This window comes from Erpetoichthys calabaricus, chromosome 1 (assembly GCF_900747795.2).
Source record: "Erpetoichthys calabaricus chromosome 1, fErpCal1.3, whole genome shotgun sequence".
In the NCBI taxonomy this organism is placed as follows: Eukaryota; Metazoa; Chordata; class Cladistia; order Polypteriformes; family Polypteridae; genus Erpetoichthys; species Erpetoichthys calabaricus.
Window position 1 is genome coordinate 97,469,473 of NC_041394.2, and position 18,800 is coordinate 97,488,272.

The 18,800-nt window shown below is 35.2% G+C and overlaps 1 protein-coding gene across 4 annotated transcripts in view; it reads left to right on the forward strand.

Annotated features, from left to right (window-relative positions):
• The window catches only part of mark4b (MAP/microtubule affinity-regulating kinase 4b), a 236,789-nt gene that overhangs the window by 208,779 nt on the left and 9,210 nt on the right, over positions 1-18,800 (forward strand). The window contains exons 14-17 of one of the 4 annotated variants that reach the window (XM_051922150.1): positions 719-822; positions 3,211-3,480; positions 11,615-11,700; positions 16,478-16,514. In XM_051922150.1, the coding sequence (XP_051778110.1) occupies positions 719-822; positions 3,211-3,480; positions 11,615-11,700; positions 16,478-16,514 (497 nt within the window). Of the gene's footprint in view, positions 1-718; positions 823-3,210; positions 3,481-11,614; positions 11,701-16,469; positions 16,515-18,800 lie in introns of all 4 variants that reach the window. The other 3 variants (XM_028803986.2, XM_028803979.2, XM_028803994.2) reach the window with 3 other exon arrangements.

Consider the following 18,800-nt stretch of genomic DNA (forward strand, 5'->3'; position numbering starts at 1 on the left):
AATAACTGTTAAGCAACATGAAAAAATAGAAATTGTTTGCAGAAAATGTCATTGCACTAAATAAATATGAATTTTTAAAAGTAAATGTAATGCTCTCTACATTTAACTTTAAACATTGATACCCACTGGTGCATACCGTATTGCTTAGTTCATAAAATTAAAAGCATAAATATTGTTTTATTGGCTTTGTTTTGATGATATATCACCTTATAAAAGTTTTGAATACTTGTTCACAGTCTAAAAAGACGGACGTTAAAATTCCAACCCAGTCAGTTTCTGATTTGTATTGTACCATTAATGAGGGCTGATCACGATTTGCTTTGTACAGTAGGAGTGAGCAAGGTGTGTGTGTGCATGAGTATACCCTGTCATAGAATGGGGATCCCATAATTGTACCTGCCTCTGGTCTAGTGAAACCGGGATAGACTTTGACTTAAATCAAGCAAGGTCTGGAAATGTGTGGATGGATGCAATGATCAGGTATCAGGGAACCTGAGTGTATCCTTTTGAATAAATGAGATTTATAGAGCAAATACCTCCGGGATAGGATTTTTATTTTGTTACAGTACCGTGTCTGTGTTTTGGCAGCTTCAAATAATCCTAAACCATTAGATGCATCACATTGTTGTTAATGTTATACTGTATACCATTATCAATGTGTTTTTTCTTATGCAATTTGTGTTTTCTTTTTATTCAGTCCTGTTTTCTTGTGTTTTAGAATAATATCCCAGCCAGTGCCATGACAAGAAGGAACACATATGTATGTACAGACCGCTCAAATACAGACAGACATTCTTTACTACAAAATGGCAAGGAGAACAGGTAATATTGCTGTTACTATGACAAAAGTCTCTGTTACTGTAATTAAATAAAAGTGTGCTCCACTTTATTAAGTGTTCCCTTTACACTGTTAATATTGTGTAGGCCATGAAGTGCTACCATAAATAAACACACCATGATGTATTCAATATAGTATTCTCAGAACTGGAATACCACTGAGGATTGCTATTTTTGTCCAGAGTCAATACCAGCCTTAAATTTGAGTCATTTTTAATTAGTTAGCGTACTTATTCTCTCATTCCAGATAGTGATTCAGTTTTGTAAGAAGTTAACAGTTATTGCTGACTTAAAAACTCTGGAATAAGGTGGTTTGTGCTCTTTAATTATTTTCCTTTCTTTTTAAGCAATAACTTTCTTGTTAACAGTTTAGTCTAGCATGCTGGTACAAAGGTTAGAGGTGCTTCATGGTCTCAGGAGACTCTGGCCCAGACTCTGTAAGGAGTGTAGAAATTTTCTGTGTCTGAATGAGTCTTTTCTCTGGGGTGATATGACCCTCTCAGTATACTGCAGCAAGCAGGTCGGAATTCTTTCATATTGGCAGAATTAGATGTTGAGTTAGTATTGTAGTGAAGGCTACCAGGTTAGAATACACATTAAGAAATGGTGTTCTACTAACAACTGTTACACAAAAGAAATCTTTCAGAGAATGTTGGTTTATGGTAACTACACAGCTGCTCAGTAAATAGTTGAAGATTCTAGTCCTGTGTGATATAAGCTGAGGCTTAGCTAACAGACCCTGCTGAGAGAGGTAATTGCTTGAAGACATGAATTTCAGTTGAGGCTTAACATGGGGGAATTTTGTAATATGCATGCAATGTATGCCTTGTACATATTTAAGAATAATGTGTTTAACTCTAATGTGGTACCTTCCACATATTAACTGAGAATCAAATTATGAGATTTAGTTGTACAATATGATGCAGGGGTATCAAGTATTGCTTGTATTGAAACCAGATTCTCAGTCAGTGCTGAAACCGAAAATTTTTGAATGTTTATGGCAATTTGTAGATATTGGATTGCAGATTAGAGTGTATATGGAGGAAGGAGTGCAAGATCATGTTTCCAAAGCAAGCCATACCAGTACGGTTCTAAGTGTTATACAGTACTGTATGATTCTTTCTAGAGGCTTGAAGTTCCAGATGCTAAGTTCCCAGTAATAAAATAGATGAGGTAAAGCAAGCCATCCATCTATTTTAAGTTCGCTGAAAAAATAATTTTGTTTAGTCTGGGTCTATTCCTAATCCATAAAAAATATAATGCATCAGCGTTTTTAAAGAAGACTTTATTTATACAAATGAGGATATTACCATAAAAGGTATCAACATAAGCAAACTATTTGTTTTAATAATATTAATTCTCTGAACTGTTGTTTAATGAAATATGGAGCATACTAGCAAAGTTGTTCTGTTTAATATGTTCCATAACTCTGGCATTGTGTAATCATTACTCCTAAGGTTGTAAATGGATATGAAAAATAAGAGATTTTCCAGTTAGGACAAGGATGTGAAAGTGTTAAATGGAAATAATACACTCTTACTCCAATTGATCTTATACCCAGGGATCCTGTGAAAATCATTCATTGTGTTTTGTATATGTGATTCATTGTGTTATGTATATGTGATCAGTCCTGGCCTTTTAGTTAAAGCAGCACATCCTCAGCACAAATGGATCATTTGTTTTGTACAAGTCCATCTTTTAGAATTTCTGTTATATGTGTTTCATAAATGGCAAGTGAGACAACTACATCAGCCAAAGAATTGAAAACAGAAAAATCCTTGGCAAGTACCTTCTCCTAGAGCAAATAAATAAAGGCTTTTATAGAGTATAATTCTTTTAATTGGATAAATTATGTTTAGTGGGGTTTAAGATTACACATTTTAACTTTATGATATATTGTATTGAATGTACTTCTAAAAGCAATTTCTTTTTTTGTTTATCACAGCTATGCTTCTCAAATTATAACACTTCTTTTATAATTCATATTTTTGAAAATATTTAAAAATACATTTTTAAAAGATTAAAAACCCAAATTTACATAAAGTAGCAATTAAAAAATTGTATTAATTTCTTGTCAAATGCCTTTTTTTTTGCTTCCTGTGTCTATAAGACCTCACTGGATTCAGGTGATTGTGAAATGAGTATATTATTAAACATAGTTTAGACTGTTTTCCTAATTGAGGGTAAGACCAGCATTATATGTATATCATAAATTAACTGTTAGACATTTGAAATATTCCTTCCTAAATTTAATTTTACAGTTGTGAGGCTCCCAATTTCCTGCAACCCTTTATTAAATTAAGCAGATTTAGATTTGAAAATGTTACGTTAATTATTAATGTGGTGTTTTTGATTTCACAAATGTGCCTACAGTACGGGATCTCATCGTGTACCACCGGCGTCACCTTCTACACACAGTATTGCAGCCGCCACTTCCTCAGCCTGTGATCGTTCACGTCTTTCTCGTGGCTCCACTATTCGCAGCACTTTTCACGGTGGGCAGTTACGTGATCGACGATTGCCGCCACATGCTGGACCACCCACTTCCCCAACTCTTTCCCATGATGCATCACCACTGCCACATGCACGGAGTCGTGCCACCTCTAGTCTCTTCAGTAAACTCACATCTAAGCTAACACGGAGGTAAGTCACCCACTGGAGAAGGTAGCTTTGATTTTAATATACTTGTATTCTGACAAGATTATTTGTTTGTGTTTTGGTAAAATTTAACAGTGTTATTAATTTCTTTTTGATTAGAAGGAGCAATAAACTTTTCTTTATTATAAACAAATTTGAATTCATCCATCAGTGAAATGTGATTGCAAATTATCACAGTGGATCATCTTTCAGAACATTACAGTTTGTAAGTGGCAAATTGCTGATGTTCTGCCTTTGTTCATATTTACTCAACTATTGAAACTATGGCTCAAAATAGGCAGTGTTTTCATTAAGCCATTATATTCATTTGGGTTGCATTCAGATGTTCATAATTATCATACAATACTTCTGTATGTCTACATTGTAGGGTTGTGGTATACTGAACCAACAATTATTGTAGTTTTTAGCAAATTACTGTTCTTACTGTTATGCACTTTAATTGTCTGATGGATGTTGAGATGCACAGTTCTCTAGATTACTTTTCAGTGAATTTGACTGTACTGGTATTATTGTTTGCTAGGAAATCAGTAACTTATGCATTGTTCAAGTTCAGGTCTGGTCAATCCATTCCTAGTTGGTGCACTTGAAGATGCATCCCAGATTTTTGTTCAAATGAAAGTAACTGTCAATAGGGAAGAGACAAGTGTTGTCAGATTCAATCTGGCAATAACCAGTTGGTTGTTCATCTCTTTTTTGTGCATTCTTAAATATGGTGCAGTGCAAAGAAATACATATACTTTAGATGGAAAGCAACAAAGCACTGATGCTGTCATAGTTGTCCGTCATTGATGATGGCACTTTGTAAGTACTTGCTCCAAGTACAGCAGAATAACTTTATCTACTTAGCACTTACACCAGGCAACAACATAGGAATCCAAAAAAGAATGGTGATAGACAAGTTTTAGCGACAGCTAGTTGTAACATTTTCCCTAATAAATGTGAATAGCCTCAACAATGGATCTAACAAGTACTGTATATGTAAAAATGTTGACTCTTCAGCCTTGATTTTAAATGCCGAGACCAGTAGTGCACTCTTAATATTGATTGGTGGAAGGTTCCTGACATTTGGAGCCATGTAGCTAAAGGTTCTTCATCCCACTACAGTGTTGTTCATCTTGGGAATTTTAAAAACATTAGTATGTCATAACTATAGTGTTTCTTGTTGGATATTGGCATTAATAGGCTTCACAGGATAAGAGCTAAGCCATTTACAAATTTATGACTTCAGTTTAATCACACAGAAATATGAACTCTTCATTCAATTTTTTTAGTACAATTTGGTTGTGTTTTTTGGCATGATGAATTTTTAAGTGACAATTATTTTTTTAAGTTTTTTCAATGAGAAGCAAGTCTTAATTATTAATATGTTTCATTTTACAGTTCCATATAATTTTACCAGTGTATATATTACTTGCATGAAAGGACCACTAATTTTTAAGTAGATTAACATAACATAATTTTAATGTCAGTTTGCTGTTTAATGTCAGTACACTCTAGATACAGTCAAATCTCATTATCCACTGAGGATATCTTCCTTAAAAACGCTGCATAAATGAAACGTTTAGATACTGTACTCTATGGGGAAAAATGGGGTTAGGTTCTGGCGGGCATTATTCGCAAAACACCTTTGCACTTGACCTGTGTGCTACAATTGAAAAATCTAAAAGAAATATAATCAATTATATCATAAATGTTTTAAGTCGTCTTGGATGAAGGCATCAGCCAAATAAGTACATGTAGATGTAAATATAATTGGGGGAAAAAAGGTTTTGCACAAAAAATACAATTTGGAAATGGTGTTGTCTCCTCAGATGTGAGCCATAGTATGCCAAGATGTGGTGGTTCTTTTAAAGCAGCACTGAAGTAAGAGGCGGGTTCAAGTTGTTGAGCTGGACATCACTGCTTCTCATGTTGTCGATCTTTGGGTTTGAAGGCAAAAAACAGAGCAGAGGCATTAGGTGACAGCTGACCCACAGCTAAGAGGGGAATTGCCAGCAAATGAGCCCTGAAGTTGTCCCCCAGTGACACATGTGTGACACCATCTTATTTTTAATTACCCTATGCTTCTTTAATATTAAAGAAGCAATTAAGAAATTTGAAATGGCTACTGTGCATTAAAATATCAGAAAACAATAAGCATATTTCTGAATTTCATACATAAATAAAACTTAACAGTGTTGGCATTTTCTGTGATTGTATACTGAGAGCTGAGGCAAGCCTTCTAATTCCATAGCTATACTAGGCTCAATGGGAAAAGGTTGAAATTCTAGGTACTTGCAGCCTTTTTATAGCTGTGTGTAGCTATGTACAGGGTGGTCCAGATCTAACTATGCAACTTTTAATGCAATACAATAATTGCATAGTTAGTTCCGGACCACCCTATATATATATATATATATATATATATATATATATATATATATATATATATATATATATATATATATATATATATATATAGACTCTTCCGAGCAGAGTCAAAGGGAGGCACAACTTGCAATTGACCACCCTAAATACCTTTTCTCATGATTGGACACACCTGTCTATGAAGTTCAAGGCTTAACGAGCTAATCCAACCAATTTGGTGTTGCAAGTAATCAGTATTGAGCAGTTACAGGCATTCAAATCAGCAAAATTACAAGGGGACCCAAATTTTTGCACAGCCAATTTTTCACATTTGATTTAATTTCATACAACTAAATACTGCTTCACAAAAAATCTTTGTTCGGAAAACAACCCAGTACTCAGATGTTCCTAGGAAATGAAAGACATACCACTGTTGTCTTTTTTGTTGAAAGTAAATTATTTTGCAGGCTGAGAGGGGTTCCCAACGTTTTTCATATGACTGTGTAAGCAAGGCATCTGCCATATAATTTTGGTATTTGCTATTTTGCACAACAAAAACATTTGTTTGGCCTCTTCAAAATACAGAAAAAAAGACACGTTATAAAAGGAACATAAAAAGAGTGAACCATTTTACAAATGCCACCCCACCCTTGTATTACCTAAGGATAATGTTATAGCCAACTAATGCAGCCCATTTTAAGCATATATTTAGCCTCAATTTAATTGTTGACTTGCATAATGGCAGACATGCAAGCAATCTGCCTAGAGCGTACTACCATCATTCTGCCTTTTGTGCAGCCTCATCGATTTGTCTCTTCCATAAACCAATGACAAGCTCCAAGTGGTCTGTGAGCAAGCAGATAACTAAATTTTAATTCAAATCTGACTGTAAGCTTCTTACATAGTCATTTGTATTAGACTGAAAGAGTGCAAGATTAAATTTTCACCTACTTTTTTATTCCTTTTGGTAGCTTTCAGAGCTCTTACTTTATGTGCACTGAAATATTGTTCTCAGTTAGTGGTTGACAGCTGGTTGAAATGGGATGGTCACACTGTCCTATTAGTCATAAACTATGTGTTGTTTCATTCAGCTTTTAACAGAACTGTAAATTCATACAGAAAGAACATGGAATTGATTATTTAATTTGTATTTTTTTTTAATTAACTTAGATAGGAGACTGGCTTTGCAAGTGAGCTACAGGATAAGAAGGAAAAGAGAAGCATGTTCAGGATCATGAAGCAGATGGCAAATGAAAGACAGAATGTAGTAGATGTGAATTGCATGAAATGTGCTGAAGGGAACATTGTGATGTTCATTGTGAGAACACAACAGAACAGAGCTGTAAGTTCTCAAAAATGCTGAAAAATAGTAAGACAGGTAAAGCTGAGGGCCCAACTGGTGTTGGAAATTCTGAAGTCAGCAGAAGATCCTGGAGGTGAATGGTTGACAGACCTGTGGGACATAACTGTGTGTGAGAGAAGATTCCTGAATACTGAAAATTAGAATTGTACATCAAGTGAAAGTTAGTGAAGTGCAATTTGGTTTTATGCCTGGGATGGAAACAACATATGCAATGCCTGTTGTCAGGCAAATAGAGGAAAAACATCTGGCCAAGGATAAGACGCTGCATTAAGTTTTTGTAGATCTGGAGAAGGCATCTGACTGGTTTCCTTGAGTGGTGTGTAGGTAGGCATTGAGCAAGTTAGGTGTGGATGAATGGTTAGTGTCTGAGTTGATGTCAATGTATAATGAAGCATGAATAGTGGTTAGGGCAGCAGGTGGGAGTGGTGAACTTTTTGAAGTGAAGGTGGGTTCCTTTCTGAGTCTGTTGCTTTTTGTGATAGTGATATTCATACTGAACAAACAAGTATGTAAAGCATTGTCAGCTAACTTTCTATGCCGATGATCATATACAGTGGTGTGAAAAACTATCTGCCCCCTTCCTGATTTCTTATTCTTTTGCATGTTTGTCACACAAAATGTTTCTGATCATCAAACACATTTAACCATTAGTCAAATATAACACAAGTAAACACAAAATGCAGTTTGTAAATGGTGGTTTTTATTATTTAGGGAGAAAAAAAATCCAAACCTACATGGCCCTGTGTGAAAAAGTAATTGCCCCCTGAACCTAATAACTGGTTGGGCCACCCTTAGCAGCAATAACTGCAATCAAGCGTTTGCGATAACTTGCAATGAGTCTTTTACAGCGCTCTGGAGGAATTTTGGCCCACTCATCTTTGCAAAATTGTTGTAATTCAGCTTTATTTGAGGGTTTTCTAGCATGAACCGCCTTTTTAAGGTCATGCCATAGCATCTCAATTGGATTCATGTCAGGACTTTGACTAGGCCACTCCAAAGTCTTCATTTTGTTTTTCTTCAGCCATTCAGAGGTGGATTTGCTGGTGTGTTTTGGGTCATTGTCCTGTTGCAGCACCCAAGATCGCTTCAGCTTGAGTTGATGAACAGATGGCCGGACATTCTCCTTCAGGATTTTTTGGTAGACAGTAGAATTCATGGTTCCATCTATCACAGCAAGCCTTCCAGGTCCTGAAGCAGCAAAACAACCCCAGACCATCACACTACCACCACCATATTTTACTGTTGGTATGATGTTCTTTTTCTGAAATGCTGTGTTCCTTTTACGCCAGATGTAACGGGACATTTGCCTTCCAAAAAGTTCAACTTTTGTCTCATCAGTCCACAAGGTATTTTCCCAAAAGTCTTGGCAATCATTGAGATGTTTCTTAGCAAAATTGAGACGAGCCCTAATGTTCTTTTTGCTTAACAGTGGTTTGCGTCTTGGAAATCTGCCATGCAGGCCGTTTTTGCCCAGTCTCTTTCTTATGGTGGAGTCGTGAACACTGACCTTAATTGAGGCAAGTGAGGCCTGCAGTTCTTTAGACGTTGTCCTGGGGTCTTTTGTGACCTCTCGGATGAGTCGTCTCTGCGCTCTTGGGGTAATTTTGGTCGGCCGGCCACTCCTGGGAAGGTTCACCACTGTTCCATGTTTTTGCCATTTGTGGATAATGGCTCTCACTGTGGTTCGCTGGAGTCCCAAAGCTTTAGAAATGGCTTTATAACCTTTACCAGACTGATAGATCTCAATTACTTCTGTTCTCATTTGTTCCTGAATTTCTTTGGATCTTGGCATGATGTCTAGCTTTTGAGGTGCTTTTGGTCTACTTCTCTGTATCAGGCAGCTCCTATTTAAGTGATTTCTTGATTGAAACAGGTGTGGCAGTAATCAGGCCAGGGGGTGGCTACGGAAATTGAACTCAGGTGTGATACACCACAGTTAGGTTATTTTTTAACAAGGGGGCAATTACTTTTTCACACAGGGCCATGTAGGTTTGGATTTTTTTTCTCCCTAAATAATAAAAACCATCATTTAAAAACTGCATTTTTCGTTTACTTGTGTTATATTTGACTAATGGTTAAATGTGTTTGATGATCAGAAACATTTTGTGTGACGAACATGCAAAAGAATAAGAAATCAGGAAGGGGGCAAATAGTTTTTCACACCACTGTAGCATATAGCAAAATTTGAAGAATACTGAAATGTAAGCCTAGTTTGGAAGCAGTAAGCGTCAATGTAAATACAAGAAAGACTAATGTGATGGTTGGAGACAAAAGCTGCAGGAGACGTGGAAGTGGTGAGTACATGGGACTGTGGCCTGTGTGGTGAAGGTGTTAATTGAAACTCAATCCAATAGTGGTGTGAAGAATAGCATGTAAGTAGTGTGACCTTTTGTTTATAGGAAGTTCTTGAGAGGGTTACAGAATGCTAATGTAGTAAGTGGAAATTTAGATATCAGCAATGAAGTTATTTTGAGGAAAGTCATGATACTTAGGTGATATGCTGAAGACAGATGGAGGTGTGGGAACAACAGTGATGGCTGGAATGAGAGTTGCATGACATTGATGTCGAGAAATGTGCACAATTTTAATTTCTAAAGGAGCCTCTCTGACATTGACGGGTAATGTTTATGAAAGCTGTGAGAATAGTATTAGTATTATTATTATAGTATGTTCTTTGGGACAAAGACGTGGCCAATGAATGCAGAACTTGAAGCAATGCTGAAAACAACAGAGATGAAAGTGATCACAATGATGTGTGTAATGTCATGAGGTGAAAGTGTGATGAATACTGATTTAAGAGAAAACATGTGCTGAGGTGAAATAGACTAAAGTGAGAATGACTGGATAAAGTGTGTACAAAGATAAAGTTGAGGCCAAGAGGTAGACTGAAGAAGATGTGGGTGAAGGAAGTATTGAATGATATGAAAAGAATGGATCTCAACCCAAACGATTTCCAGGACTGCAGAGAGTGAAGGAAACAGATTTGGGTGGCTACTGGCTAACCAGGGTAAACCTAGAAAATGTCTGTTAAACCGGTGAAGATGATGTTGATATTTAATTTTTCCCTATCATGTGGTTGAAACTTATCTTGTGTATATTATCATATTATATATTACCATTATATTATTATGTTAGTATTGTATATTAATATTATCTTATTAACTTAACTAAGCTACAGGGCTGCAGTATAACTCATTACCCATCTTCCTTTTTTTAGTTGAACAAGCAGTTATTAGTATATTTGCTCATATAAATTTCTTAATTGTATGTATTATAAGTACCAGATACTGTAATTATAAATTGAGTATCCCATTTTTTGAGTGAAATAAATGTCTTTAATTTATTAATAAGAAACTGATAGGTAAAAATTGTTCATGTAATACAGTATGTTCAGAAATATGCATTTACATTGACGTTGATGTGTTGCAGTTTACATTGCAATCAGTGAAGGGGATCAGAAACCTCTTTCACAGTGAAGTTAATGTTTTTAAACATAAAGTTGTATTTTTAAACTAAGCTCATTTAACCATGTCCTTGCATGGAATACAAGTGTTGTATACAGTACAGAGAGATGATAAAGAACATTTAAAAAAGGTTTAAAATGGCATATTCCATATGGCAACTACAGATGAGATTGTGCTTATGATGAACATAAAGTAGAGAGTGCCAAAAACACGTTTATTTGGAATTCATTAAGGTTTGTGCTTAGTTGCTCACAATAAGTGCAGTGTTAATTGCTTATTTTGTGTAGGGTTTACAGTTATTTGAGACTATAATCATAATATTTCAAAATGTGAATGAAACATTTCAGCTAAGCCAAACAACATATGCATATTCTGTCAAAAATAACTGAAACAGGTTTTGTCAACTTTCAAATATTTAGTAAAAATGATATTTTACTTTTAAATTACAAACCAAGTGAATTGCATTTTGTCTTATACTGTATTACATGATGTTAGACGGATCATGCTGCCTGCAGCATCTCCCTAAAGAGCATACCTGCACTGCCAGACTCGGGACAGCCATTAGATTTCTTGCATTTCTGGGGTCCAGTAATATTTGTTGTTGAGCAGTGTTCTAATATAAAATCTGTTGAGACTGATTTATGAAAATAAAAACAAGCAAAGAACAGTATATTTAAGAAGAGGTATTTTGAATTTACAGTTTTCCTCTGTGTATGTTATATTTGCTTTATTAAAAAATAAAATATGAATTCACTTTGAAAGAAATTTCTTAATCATCATTACAACAGTGACATAATGAACAGTGTGCCAAATCTGCCTTCATCTTTGCCAATCTGACTTGCAGTATTGTTCTTTGTCAGTTGTCGCTTTGTGTTTGTTTTTGCTTTCTTCATTGATATAAACCTTTCTTCTTCTTTCGTTTCTCTCTCTTTTCCTTTTTCTCTAGGGTCAATCTTGACCCCAGTAAACGGCAGAACTCAAACAAATCTGTTTCAGGCTGTTCCTCTCTCCCACAGGGATCTAAAACAGTTAGTAAGTTTTTCTGCACGTCTTTATACTCTCCTTTCCTCTCTTCTTCCTGTTCATCTTATTCATTTATTCTCATTTCTCAGATTTTTAGTAATAAGGTATATTTCATTGTATTTAAAGAAACTGCTGTTTAAAAATGTATGGGAAATCTGGATAGTTTCAAATGCTGCGTATCCTAAACTTGAAATATGAAAATTCTTTCCTTTTTATTAATATCTGTAGATGTTATCATTTTGAATCTTTCTCTTCATGAGCAATTTTTACTTTTGTTTGCAGTTAAAAGTTGTTTCCATCCATCCATCCATTATCCAACCCGCTATATCCTAACTACAGGGTCATGGGGGTCTGCTGGAGCTAATCCCAGTGAACACAGGGCGCAAGCCAGGAAACAAACCTTGGGCAGGGCGAAGTTGTTTCAATTTAAAGTTTAAGTCCAAGATGCAGTAGGTGGAGTTGATACTGTGAACAATTGAAACTTGTCACAATGAGTCAAGTTTACAATAATCTCAGACATACAAGGGCACATAAAAATATTTCAATTCTGTGCAAATAACTGTGGCTTTTCTAACTTTTTAGTAACTACAAGATATTGTGTCATTTCAGTTTTAATTTTGCAATAACTGTTACTCTTCATTCAGACTTTTAAAAAATTTGGACATGAGCATCATTAGGCTTTTTGCTCTAGTAACCAAGTTACCCGAACTATTCTGTAACATTTCAGTAATTATTAGCTGTTCTGATGCTGATCTTTCTGATCATAAAATAGGTCATTACACAATTGGCGAAAAGAATTCATAATTAATTGGAGAATTATGGTATTTGAGGGTTCCTCTAGAGTGCCTCTATCTCTTGCAAGATTTGGCTCAAAAACTAATCAGCACATTGTCATCTCATAACAGTCTTAAGTTTCAAGTTTGATATTTTTCTGTCCAGTCATTTTAGCTCTAGACCGTCCTCAAGAAACTGTGACACACAGACACATACCCATCATCAAGATATTGATGTTGTTTTTGGTATAAGGGGACCCTAAAATGTCAAGATCTGTCGAAAACCGGAGATGAAACTTTTTGACAAATCTAAAGTTTTCGTACCTCCCCCATAGACGATAGATTATGGTAGGGGAAGGCACAAAGCAAAAAGTTATTTAGATAAAAATGGGAGACAAACAAAGATAAAGAGTTGGGGCACCACCTTTGTGACCCTGTATAACTGAATTTGAAAAAACAAAGAAAACATACAGTAAATGCAGAGCAGTCTTTTCAGACTGGAGTTCTGAATAACAACAGAAACATGATGACCGATTTCTGGGTCATGAGTTTAAGTGGCAGGAAGGGGAGGGTCCAGGCGGACAGACACAGAAGTGATATCAGCGATGGAATGGCTGTCGATCTTCTGTTCTGCAGAGGGAGGAGAAGAGAAGGCATTAATACACAGCACCAACCCCTTGTCCAGCGGGTAATTACCATCACCAAAGCCCTTAAGTTGTCTCCCATATGCATGTGCACAACAATACACAATACATTATTGTTGTAAAGCACTTCTATGAACATAACGTGATCAGTTACTATTTTTATATCTTTTTATTTTCTTTTTGCCTGTTGGCATGAGGAGGAGTTGTCTCATATAAACCAACAGTTGGATAGAAACTTAGCCAAACATTTCCAGCTTCATAAGTATAGCTAACACTTTACAATTAGTAATGTAAATTGCTTGCTGCAGTGTTTTTAAAAGTCCAATACTTCAACATACTGAAAACAACCTCTGAGAGATTCAGAAGTAGCACTGAATTGCAAAGCAGCAATTTTGTTTTAATGTATCAATTCATATTTCTCAATTAAATGTAAAATGGAACATGGAATTTGCAGTTAAAAGTTACTGAAGCAGAAATTAACTTTTTTGCCTTATATATACTACTACCTTTCACATCTTCACAGTAGATTTGTTAGAGTTATGACCAAAACACTAAACACAAAACCATCAATCAGTGTAAGAAGTCAAAGTCGCATAAACACCAGTGTACAGTACAGGCTAAAGTATTACCAATAATGTTTAAAAGCTAAAGAAAAAATTAACTGATGCCTTTCAAATGAATGTTTTGGGAAAATAAACTTTCATTAATTAATGTTAATAGTTGTCAGCCAAATGTATAGATTTACAGAATAACTGTTGTATCTATCTTAGGAGCAGACTGACATTAAATGATTAAGGTATAAAGTACAACTGAATTGTAGATTTTTAAAGCATTGAATAGAAAAATTGAAGAAATTAAACATTAGCGGAACCTTTATAGAAATGTTTGCTAGAAGTTGCATTAAACAGTGCATCCACATTAAAACTAGCTATAAATCAACGCCCATTGTACATAAACATAACTTTTCTGGAAAGAGTTATTGCTCAAATTTCTAAGCCATCTCTTAATTTAATTAATCTTTTCTGATCTCCAGAATTTATGCAGACTTTATTCTTTTTTCCACCTTGCACTTCTATACCATGCAAACAAAGATTTTCTAAATGCAACTTAATGCTTACACAGAGTAATTCAGTCCATATTGTGTTCTTCTTAGTTCTGCCCATGCTGTAATGTAGATATTCTGTGTATACTGTAAGTTTACTTGTTAGATTAAACAAAAAGGGTTGTTGTACTAAAGCAACATATAATGTTGCTCTGGTCATATAGCAAAAAAGGTGGTCTTCAAGGCTGACAAGTTAGGCCATGGTGTTAATAAATCAGCTAGATCTCTAAAGCACAGGTGTCGAACTCCAGGCCTTGAGGGCCGCAGTGGCTGCAGGTTTTCATTCTAACCGTTTTCCTAATCAGTGACCAGTTTTCACTGCTAATTAACTCGTTTTCCCTTCATTTTAATAGCCCGGTCTTTAAGGATTTGGTCCTCTAGATTGATTCTTTTCTTCATTAAATGGCAGTTAAACAGAAATGAAATGTGAAACAAGCCAACAGATGACCAGCTAAACTGGGGTTTCAAAATCCAACCAATTTCACTCCCAACCAGTTTCTTAATGAGAAGCCAATTCTTGCTGTTAATTAAACCCGTTACTTAATTCCATGGCTTGCTGCTGCTCTCATTCTGCTACAGCAGACATTTCCCAAATTGTTGATTTTCTTTTTCTGATGATTGACCTGAGAGATCAACCTTACCGAGACCGTCACCTTTCTTTATGTTCAGATAATATGGTTAGCTAGTCACCTGTTTGCTCATTTTGTGTCTCATTATTGTTTGGCTGCTGATTAAGGAAATAGAAAGAACTAAGGTGTCTGAGCTGAGTTAATTAAATCTAAGGAAAAAGAAGTTAATTAGCAGCAAAAACAGGTCACAAATTAAGAAGTGAAAACCTGCAGCCATTGCGGCCCTCCAGGACCAGAGTTCGACACCCCTGCTCTAAAGGGAAGCCATATCTTACAACTGGAACTTCATAACTCCAAAGTACAGCAGGGCATGGAGCAATATTGCTTGACTAGGCTAGAATGACAGTTCATTTAGGACTGTCTGTGAACAAATCCTGTAAATTAAAATTGTCTGCCTATGATGACATGTCATTTAATTGATGTGTCTGTTCAGAATCAATCTGAGGTAATAGTAAGTACAATGCACAAGTGGTTCATCGATTAATCCTCAGCCAAGAATGTTTGTGTAAAGATTAAAATTAAACTGAAAATCGAATCTTTTTTTTATGATAAAAGAAGTGTCATATATTAGTACACAACTCTTAATAACTGATGCAATAGGTAGATGAACACAAACAGACACTTAAATACTTCAGTTAAAATTGAGAAAGTTGACAAGGGGAGACCTGCAGTCGTTCTCTTGCACTTCAGTTTTTATGTTGTGGTAAGTTTATGAACAGCACACATGTACTTTATGGCAACAGCTCAAAACAGCCAGACAGCATTCAGGACTTCACTTTCATGTACTAAAATTGTTGCCATTTGCTTTAGAAATTATTTACAACATTGCTTCTAGGAAACATTTTCTTGGTTTACCCTTAATATGAAAATAAAAACAATTGAAAAGTAAAATAACATTAGTATTTTTGTAAAAAATTAATTATCTGTATCCTAACTGTAGTGGACTTGTTGTGGCACAGATGAAGGGGAAAGAGTTACAAGAACAAAGCATGCATTCCTAAAAGCTACATATCTTTACATCTAAAAGCCAAGACTTTAAACCACCTTTGTGTCAGTGAGGAGGTACTTAGTGAAAACCAGCAATACACATAAATGCTCCCAAAATGTATACATTTGGACATTTTTGGCATTGTTAAATATAATACTTAGTGTTATAGATGCAGACGTTGTTTTGCACAAAGTGCTTTCTTTAACAGCTTTGGTATCTCTTAGATTGTAGTATATACACCTGAGGTCATTGTGTACTTTACATGGGAATAAGCTGCAGTTTATTTTAGTGTCCAAACCCTGAATATGTGAAAGTAAACACCATTTTGTGTAAAAATGCTTATTCTATAATCTGAACTTCTTTATTAGTGATGGTATCAACTAATTAACAGTAAAAATGGGTGTTATTTATATCCCTGATTGTAGACATAGGTAAACAGGACAAATGGGCATTTCATTTTTACTATTTCAGTTGCAAGCATACTAAAAATAGTATGTCTTGGTGAGCTTTATACTTAATAACTTTAACAGTTTAGAAGATTTGAAACATTTCTCTTTGCTCATTTTTGTTAGTATAGCTTGTTCTATTTATATTGATGAAATGCTGACTTCCCTAACTGAATTTTTGTCTTCCTTTATTGAGGGTCACAGATGAACCTGAGAGAATCTGCAGATCTCCGATCGCAAGGTTAGTTTTTTGTTTATAGCAATCCAATACAAGCAAGCATTTTTAAGTTATTTATATTAAGTACTATGCCTATCTAGTTTATTTTGCCTCTTACATGGTTCATAAAACAAGCAAGACAATGAGATGCAGTATGGGCTCTGTAACTGGGTGTTAATGTAACTAAATGTAAATGTAATATAAATATTTAGAAAATAATAAAAACTGAGACAGTCTCACTAGATGTTTTCTTTTATTTGGTAAAATAATAATAAATGAATAGCACTGCATTTCCATTTGCATTGGCAGCAACTGGTCAATAATGCGCCTCATTGAATTTGCTCAGAAGGAATGGCATTTTGTTTGTTTAGAATCTATCCATCTAATTTTATATCATACTTATTTCATTCTTATTCATTTCTGCAAAGCACAAAAGCAGTTTCTCCGGAGAACTGTGCCAGTTGTCCATATATGGTCTATCAATAATTGTTGCTATTTCATTGTGCAGTATGGCCGGGTGAATTAAACCATCTCTCATCAAAGAGAAAAAAGAAAAGTGAGAATCTAATCAAAAATGTGTCTGCTAAGGAAACAGACGATTTCAGCTCTTGTGTGCACAGAGGCGCCACAATTTATCCAACTTACTAGACTCAAAGCACTTTATCATTGCAGAGCTGCTTCCTGTAGCTGTTAACTGCCTAAATGTTTCCATGTAAATAGTGTTCACTCCCTCTGTACTAGACAAGGGAGTCTCTTTAAAGACTTTGATCCATTATGACTACTGCTGTGTCCAGGCCAGGACTCAGATTTTTCAGCTACCGGTTCTTCCACCATACATTATATTAGGCAGTGTGTCATGTTTCAGACTTTTTAGCAATTGCTTCTTTTTATTTCTTTGGTTACAAACGAGTAAGTCTTTTCCTAACAAACAATAAGGACAAGGAATCCTCTGATTTCAAGAGCTTTTTGGTCTCTTGAAATAATTCCAGAGTTTGAAAGCAAATGCTTGTGTATTGGACTAAACAGGGCTGGATGTTTATGTCATTTTAATGTATTTATGTAATTGTTAGTTGCTTTTGTTCTGTAACTTACTGATTTTCTTCATTTATTTTGTTTCAAATGGTCTTTCCAGGTGTGCCACTATACAACATAAACAATGATGATCATTATATTTCGCACCCACTGTTAGTATTTTCTGAACGGACAGATTATAGACAGTAACGCACTGAGGTGACGACCTTAGTACTGCAAGGTATGAAGGCAGTGTTGTCCTGCAGCATATGTATTGTCCCTTTTTGTGACCTAGATTTCTGGACCATACTTTTTTCACAGACAGGACTTTTGCGTCAGAAATTTCAGGCTCTGTCCTAAACTCTGTCTCTATGTCTGGCAAAAACTCCACCAGCTCTGCATAGTTTGCAGAGGACCTCTTTATCAATTACACCCTTAGATAAGCACATTGCGTTTTCAAAATGATCCTTTCTTTTTACGAGAATATTCTTACAATTAAGAATGATTAAAATGTGTAAAAACCTTGGTAACATATAAATCATTATAATATTAAGACAGTCCATTATTGACTGTGTGTACCAGGTGGTATAGCAGTTCGTAGAGTCAAAACCTTTAATCAAGTCAGTTAAGTTCACTTAGAGTCATTTCTGTTGTGCTCCTGATATTTCTCATGTGGATGTCATGCTGTAAACATGTAAACACTGTTAAATGTCTTTTTGACCAAAAGCTACATTAAGACTGGAAAACTAACTAAAATAACTAAAAAAGCACTTCATTAACCGAAAGAAAAATGAAAATTAGTCTGAAAATAAAACTGTATATATGAATGCTATGTCAGTGTATGTAATAAACTATTAAAATGGTCCAATTTTTTCTTTTGTTCTGGTCATGGGAAATATATCTGTTCACCTTGGTGAATAAATCAGTAAATGAGTGAATTGTTTGTGACTGAATAAATTAAAAAATGCCACTTTAATAAATACATTTTCAAGTGTGTCATGTAATACATAAAAATTTTCCAATTATTACATATAAATAGATATTATATAACAGTAAGTAGTGCTCACAGTATACCCAGCCTTGGAAGGAACGTTGCTGTTGCCAGTCCCTCTTTCTTCACTAAAAGCCTTGGCACTATTTTTATATGAAGCCTAACGAGCATGATGATTGTCAGATGCTTAGGCAGCACATGTTTTTGAACATGTACACATGGCAAAGATTGTTCATAAATGGGGATGACTTGTCTAGGAATACTTAAGAATGTGGCAGAGACAGAAACAAGAGCAATCAAAGTGAAAG